Below are 8,134 nucleotides of genomic sequence, written 5' to 3' on the forward strand. Positions count from 1 at the left end.
ATCTGGGGCTTGCTTAGCTTCTATAATTGCAACATTGTTTCTTAGAGTGCAGCTCAGAGGCTGGCAGCTCCTTCACTGGAGCAAGCAAGCCTCCTGTTCGCTTCAGCTGCCTGGCTGCCGGCTGCCATCTTGGTTGGCAGATAATTTGCATATTGCCCTGATTAGCCAATGGGAAGCATGTCGGAGGTACAGTTAATTACCATGTTTGTCTTTTATTAGATTAGATACCAGCACTTTCCATCCAGATCTCCTTCAAGTTCTTTAAATCAGCAGTTGCCAACCTTTCGGACCTCACGGACCACCAGTGGTTCATGGACTATTGGTTGGCAACTGCTGGCTGCTCCAAAGATTTCCTTAAATCAGTAGCCACGAACCTTTCTAACCTCATGGACCACCAGTGCTTCATGGACCACCGGTTGGCAACCACTGCTTTAAATCATTAGAATTTTGGGGTAATTGATAATGAAGACCATACTTTCATGTCTTGTAAGTATCCTGGTTAAGAGTGGCATTTCATATTAGTTGCATTGGGTCCTTAAGAGAGGGAATTTGAAATATGTCTTAAGATTCCTCAAATGCTTAATGCTTTTTAAAAATGCTTTTTAAGCCTGGCTGATGTTGCTCAGTTGTTGAGCATTGACCCATGAGTCAAGAGTTAGGTTGCAGGCTTGATCCCCAGTGGGGAGCATGTAGGACGCAGCTGATTGATAGATATTTTTTCTTTCAATAGTGTTTCTATCTCTCTAAAATAAAAAATAAAAAATATTTTTAAAAAAACTCAGTGAAAATGTAGCATGAATAAAAAATACTTTAAAAATGCATTTTGAAGCCGAAACCGGTTTGGCTCAGTGGATAGAGCGGCGGCCTGCGGACTGAAAGGTCCCAGGTTCGATTCCGGACAAGGGTATGTATGTACCTGGGTTGCGGGCACATCGCCAGTGGGGGGCATGCAGGAGGCAGCTGATCGATGTTTCTTTCTCATCGATGTTTCTAACTCTCTATCTCTCTCCCTTCCTCTCTGTAAAAAATCAATAAAATATATTTTAAAAAATGCATTTTGAAAAATGTTTTTTTCTTTCCCATGACAATTGAACATTTTGTAAATTTCTTTTTAAAAAAATATATTTTTATTGATTTCAGAGAGGAAGAGAGGGAGAGACAGATAGAAACATCAATGATGAGAGAGGATCATTGATCGGCTGCCTCCTGCATGCCCTACACTGGGGATCGAGCCTGCAACTCGGACATGTGCCCTTGACCAGAATCGAACCTGGAACCCTTCAGTCCGCAGGCTGACACACTATCCACTGAGCCAAACTGTTTAGGGCTATAAATTTCTTAATAGGATAATAATAATTTGTGACTGAATGAAAATTTTATTCTCTTAAATTTATTTTCTTGGAAACAGAATTTTTAAGTTTTAATATTTCTTAGGAATTCTTTTTTTAAAAGATATTGGAAGACTTAGAGTAGTTTAATAAAAAGGTAATATTCAGTTTGTCCCAATATTGACATCTTGCAAAATTATAGTACAATATCACAACCCAGATATATTTTTTTTTAAATATATTTTATTGATTTTCCACAGAGAGGAAGGGAGAGAGATAGAGAGTTAGAAACATCGATGAGAGAGAAACATCGACCAGCTGCCTCCTGCACATCCCCTAGTGGAGACATGCCCGCAACCCAGGTACATGCCCCTGACCGGAATCGAACCTGGGACCCTTCAGTCCGCAGGCCGATGCTCTATCCATTGAGCCAAACCGGTTTCGGCCACAACCCAGATATTGACATTGATACAGACAAGATGCAGAACAGATCCACTGTGGCAAGAATACCTCTTGTTGCCCTTTTATAATCATGTTTCTTTCCTGTCCCCAACCCCACCAGCCTCTTCTTAACCCCTAGAACCACTAGTATGTTTCCCCTTGCTATAATTTTTTCATTTTAAGAATGTTATATAAGTGAACTCATATAGTCCTTTGGGATCGGCTTTCTTTCACTTACATGATTCCCTAGAGATTTATCCAGATTGTTGGGTATATCAATAGCTCACTCCTTTTAGTGGCTGGCTACTGTTTCAAAGTATGGATATACCACAGTGCGATTCACTGTTTTCTTTTTTTTTCTTCTTTTAATATATTTTATTGTTTTTTACAGAGAGGAAGGGAGAGGGATAGAGAGTTAGAAATATCGATGAGAGAGAAACATTGATCAGCTGCCTCCTGCACACTCCCCACTGGGGATGAGCCCGCAACCAAGGTACATGCCCCTGACCAGAATCGAACCTGGGACCCTTGAGTCCGCAGGCCAACGCTCCATCCACCGAGCCAAACCGGCCAGGGCAACGATTCACTATTTTCCCAATGAAGGACACCTAGATTGTTTCCAATTCTGGGCTATTGTTAATAAAACTGATGTAAGTGTTCATTTATAGGGGACAAAAAGTAACAACGGATTTTCCTGTTTTTCTTATAATGACCTTATTTCTCAAAGTTTTAACCTTTCATAACAAATTATGCACTTTCATGAAAGTTCATTGAGTTGTACACATTTGTATACTTTGCTGTAAGTATATTATACGTAAAAAAAATTTACTTAAAAATAATAAAACTTGGGTTTTTTTCCCCCCTTTGGGGTTCACTTAGGTTGGATTCAAATGCCGAGGACATAGTACTTCCTCAGAAAGAAGACAGAGTTTGCAGAAGAGACAAGATAATAAGCAGTTAAACCCCAATCAGTCTCATAGAAGTGACCCAAATTCTCAGTCTTTATATCTTGAGGTATTTTTTCACACTTTTTTTTTGTAAACTATTATGGCAGATGTTCCCATTAAGAAAATAATTTTCTTCTCTTATGGTAATACTTTTATGTATTAACATGTGACTCTACTATTATTAGACTAAAATTACTTAGTATTGACTCATTTTTGTCTTGATTATATACAGGGTGGTGCAAACGTAGGTTTATAGTTGTAAGTACCAAAACAGTTAATTCTTGTATTATTTTTATTAATTATTGTATTATTTGCCATATGATACAAATACTATGTCCCACCCTGTATAGTCTAATATTAACTAATTTTTTATAAACTGTTGAAGAGTATTCATCATTTTCAAGTAACATGTAGAGGTAGAGCATGATTTTATGTGGATTTCACCTAGTATAATACTTTCTCTGCAGTTTTTGTTATTGTTCAGTCTGTTTGTCAAGTTTTTCAGATTTGGATAGTTCAGTCTAATTTGTGCTGCTAGTCAGGAGAGTCTTGAAGAAGGAAGAAGAAAGGTTATTTTACTTTCTCTAACAGACAGAAAGTTTATATTCCAATTGCAGTATTTCTATTATTGATTCATCTAGTGGAGGCCTATTCATATGTGTAAAAGTAAGGTATTCTGAATGATACATTGAGGTGAATAAACGTACTGCTATACTTACGGAGGTTGCTTTGTAGTAGAGCAGGGGCGAGGAACCTTTTTTCTGCCAAGGGCCATTTGTATATTTATAACATCATTCTGGGGCTATATAAAATTAACAGTCTAAAAATTAGCCTGCTATATTTGGTCAAACATTTAATTAAGTCACCCCTATTGCTGTGGCAGGGCCAGACCAAATGATTTCTCAGGCCTTATACAGCCCCACGGGCCAGATGTTCCCCACCCCTGAGAGGAACGTAGACATGTACACTCCTAAATACTTGTTTGAGTGTAGTTGGAGTTGAAAGGAGAGACAAGTCTCTTCGGACTTAGGGCAGGGTAGGAATAACATTTGGTATAGATTTAAAAGAATTAGTAAGATTTGGTTGTGCTGATGGTGAACATATCAGGTAACACATTTGAGTCATTTTTGTTGAGTCATAGTTTCTGTAAAATAGGTTAATAGATGGAGATTAAGCTGGAAAAAGTGCTTGAGCCCGGAAGCTAGAGATGAATATTATATTAGATAAGCTTAGTAATTGACCTAAAAGACTTGAGAGTACATCTCAATTATTCTTTCAAGAACAGTATTGTGGCAGTTTTATTATTTGCATTTAACCATATGATTGTTTCCAAACTTACATTTAGCTAAAGATATGATACAATTTTCTTTTAAAAAGTATATTTTTATTGATTTCAGAGAGGAAGGGAGAGGGAGAGAGATAGAAACATCAACGATGAGAGAGAATCATTGACGAGCTGCCTCCTGGCCAGGAGGAGCCCTGACCAGGAATTGAACTGTGATTTCCTGATTTATAGGTTGACACTCAACCACTGAGCAACACCAGCTGGGCTAGATATAATTTTCCATGTAAAGCAGGATACTGGTTAAGAAATTACTTTGGGAAATTTAATTTTTTTTTTTAGTTTTTAACTTTTAACTGTGCTAAGTATGTGTTAATGCAGACAGACAATATATTAATGAACTTCACATTAAGCTTTGTGATTAAATTTTTTCCAAATTATCTGAAATGTGATAAGTTCCTTTTAAAATTTATTTTCTGTTACCCTATATCAGGATAGAATTATTAATAAAAACTGAATAGTAGAAATACAAAGAATGGACATGTGTGAATATGCCCCATCCTTGAAAAATTAGGTATGTTTAAGAGAAATGAGATTTCCTTTTCTTTTAAATCCTCACATAAAGATATGTTTGCTTGTTTTTATTGATTTTTAGAGAGGAAGGAAGGGAGAGAAACATTGATCAATTGTCTCCCATACCTGCCCTGATGCTGGAATCAAATCCCCAAGCTTTTGGTGTATGGCAGTGATTCTCAACCTTCTGGACCTTTAAATATAGTTCCTCATGTTGTGACCCAACCATAAAATTATTTTCATTGCTACTTCATAACTGTAATGTTGCTACTGTTATGAATCGTAATGTAAATATCTGATATGCAGGATGGTCTTAGGCGATTCCTGTGAAAGGGTTGTTCGACTGCCAAAGGGGTCACGACCCACAGGTTGAGAACCGCTGGTGTATGGGATGATGCTTCAACCAACCGAGTCACTGGCCAGGACAAGATTTCCTTTTAAGACTGACTTTAAATAGTTTAATATTAGTACTAAAAAAGTTAACTTCCCAGTTTTTAATTACTCTTAAGCATTATAAAATGTTTTTCTTAAAAGTTTATCACTTTGAACTGATTTTATTTGAAATATGAAACTATTTCAGGATGAAGATGGATTTCGAGAACTAAATGAGAATGGAAATGCTAAAGATGAAAATATTCAACAGAAACTTTCTTCAAAAGTAGTAAGTGACTCTTTTAAAAATATATATAAGCAAAGCCCTGGTTGGTGTTGGCTCAATTATTTAAGCATTATTCTGTGCACCAAAAGGTCGCCAGTTTAATTCCTGGTCAGGGCATATGCCCAAGTTTTGGGTTCAGTCCCCAGTCAGAGTGCATACAGAGGGAGGCAGCCACCGATCGACCTTTCTTTCTCACATCAATGTTTCTCTCTCTCCCCTTTTCCCTTCCTCTCTCTCTAAAAAAAAAACAATAAAAACATTTAAAAAATATAAGCAAAATATTTGAACATCTTTTGAACTATGGCTATGTTGAAAAGAAATATTACAGGTCAACATAGCTAGGTAGAACAAAGACACTGTTCTAAGTCACAGTTAGTTCATTGCGGACAAGAAAATTAAATGACATCATACAACATATATTCCATACTGAAACTTCCTGATTGTTGCAAAACTTTACTTTGGAGTTACTTTGTTTTCAGTCTGGGGTGCAGACAAGCATCACCTGTTGCATCAAGCTGTTTTGTCTCTCTTATTTCACAGTCTAGAATGGTTCCACCACCTCACACTGTTCTTGATGACACTGAATCCTTGGAAGAGTCTAGTCCAGTTATACTGCAGAACATCCCACATTCTTTTTTTTAAATGTTTTTATTGATTTTAGAGAGAGAGGAAAGGATAGGGAGAGAGAGAAAAAGCAAGAGAAACATTCACGTGAGAGAGAACCATCAATCAGTTGCCTCCCTTACACACCCCGACTGGGGATCGAACCCACAACCCAGGCATATGCCCTGACTGGCAACCTTGATGCTCAACTAACTGAGCCACACTAGCCAGGGCTATGTTCCACATTCTTGACTGTTTTTCCTTATGATTAGACATTTATGGAATCACCGACAGTTGTTTTTCTCTGGTTATTATAGTTGGATGACTTACCTGAAAACTCACCAATCAATATAGTTCAGACTCCAATTCCCATTACAACTTCAGTTCCTAAACGTGCAAAAAGTCAGAAGAAGAAAGCTTTAGCAGCAGCCCTTGCCACAGCTCAAGAATATTCAGAAATAAGTATGGAGCAAAAAAAATTACAGGTATATATACATATATATATATATATATTCATTTTTATGAACAAATGTAATAGTTTATTTGGTAGGTTTACGAGGATGGACAGAAGTAATGACAAATAGAATCATCTTAAATTGCCACACTTTTGAATTGAAAAAGTAAATGTTTTTTTGTTTGCCTTTCTAGGAAGCTTTATCAAAGGCAGCTGGAAAAAAGAGTAAAACACCTGTGCAGCTAGATTTGGGGGACATGTTAGCAGCTCTGGAGAAACAACAGCAAGCTATGAAAGCACGGCAAATTACTAATACCAGACCTCTGTCGTACACAGGTGATACTGTTAGTCTGAGTAATTTGCTCTTTGGCTTTGGTAATTTATTTTGCATAGTGTTAATTTAAATTATATTAATCTAAAAGAATCCGGAGTCTAGTCACTAGCTTTTTTCCTGCTCCCTAGTAGCCCCCATCATTATACTGCACTAAGTAGCCTCCCACCTAATAACCTACCTTTCTTGCCCATGAACCATAGTCTGTTTTACAAGGAGCGATCTTTTTAAATATAAGCTGGATTACATCACTCTGCTGCTGGGAACCCCTCAGTAGCTCATCATCTCACTTGGAGTAAAGCCAGAGGCTTAAGCCATGTCTTAAGTTATTCTGTTATTTTTCTACCCTTATCACTCTTCTCTCCTGAACACTGTTCTAGTCATGTTAGCTCCCTGGCAGTTTCACAGGCACACCCAGCATGCCCCTAGCTCAGCATCTTTGTCCTTGCTGTTTCATTTTCCCAGAACTTTCTCTCCTCAGATATCAGTATAGCTTATTCCTTCAGGTCCTTCAAGTCTGTGTTCAGATATCAGGTGGTGTACATTTTGAACCAACCCACTGTTTTTCTTCTTTAAAGGTTAAAAGAAGAATCAATAGTAATTTGGCTCTCTGTTAAATTATCCAATTTAAAACCAAATGGGAAACTGGAGTTTTTATTAAATTGTGTGAGAGAGAGAGAGAGAGAGAGAGAGAGAGAGAGAGAGAAAATGACCTGGCTTTCTACTGAAAGGGTAACTTATATTTCAGCAAACCTTGTCAAATTTAGAACTCAGCAGTTCTGTGCTTCCTCATTATTATTATTTTTTCTCCTCCCCTCCCCCTCCCCCTGCTCCTCTCAAAAAGCTCCTCCCCCCTCCTCCCCTTTTCCCCTATTGACCTATTCCCAGACGTTCCTCATTTCTTTTCATACTCTTTGTTTTAGAAGATGAATAAGATAAAGGGAAGGTAAAGGAACCAATCAAAAGCACTGATGTCAAGTGGCAGAATTGAATTTTCTGTTTCTTATGTTTCTTTGTGAAGGATCTCATGTTTTTAAATGAAAAAATAAGTACCAGTGTATAACTTTAATTCTGTTTGCTAAATATTTAAATTGATCGTTAGTAACCCATCCAGTTTGGAACTTAACTATTCTATATAATAAAAGGCTAATATGCAAATAGACCAAACGGCAGAATGACCGGTCACTATGATGTGCACTGCCCACCAGGGGGCAGACGCTCAATGCAGGAGCTGCCCCCTGATGTTCAGTGCACTCCCACAGGGGGAGCACCGCTCAGCCAGAAGCCGGACTCACAGCTGGCGAGTGCAGTGGCGGTGGCCAGCCAGCTTAGGCCTGCTCCCCTTAGGTGGGAAGCAGGCCTAAGCCGTCAGCTGGACATCCCCTGAGGGCTCCCAGACTGCTGGCTTTCTACTGAAAGGGTAACTTATATTTCAGCAAACCTTGTCAAATTTAGAACTCAGCAGTTCTGTGCTTCCTCATTATTATTATTGTTTCTCCTCCCCTCCCCCTCCCCCT

General features: G+C 38.1%; 1 protein-coding gene across 3 annotated transcripts in view; it reads left to right on the forward strand.

Annotated features, from left to right (window-relative positions):
- The window catches only part of SECISBP2L (SECIS binding protein 2-like), a 53,544-nt gene that overhangs the window by 22,836 nt on the left and 22,574 nt on the right, over nucleotides 1–8,134 (forward strand). For 2 of the 3 annotated variants that reach the window (XM_015558949.1, XM_006756027.2), the window contains exons 8-11: nucleotides 2,649–2,783; nucleotides 5,152–5,232; nucleotides 6,150–6,317; nucleotides 6,481–6,622. In XM_015558949.1, coding sequence (XP_015414435.1) covers nucleotides 2,649–2,783; nucleotides 5,152–5,232; nucleotides 6,150–6,317; nucleotides 6,481–6,622 — 526 coding nt within the window. The remainder of the gene's footprint in view (nucleotides 1–2,648; nucleotides 2,784–5,151; nucleotides 5,233–6,149; nucleotides 6,318–6,480; nucleotides 6,623–8,134) is intronic. The other variant, XM_015558950.1, reaches the window with a different exon arrangement.

Source organism: Myotis davidii, unplaced genomic scaffold (assembly GCF_000327345.1).
Source record: "Myotis davidii unplaced genomic scaffold, ASM32734v1 scaffold132, whole genome shotgun sequence".
Classification (NCBI taxonomy): Eukaryota; Metazoa; Chordata; class Mammalia; order Chiroptera; family Vespertilionidae; genus Myotis; species Myotis davidii.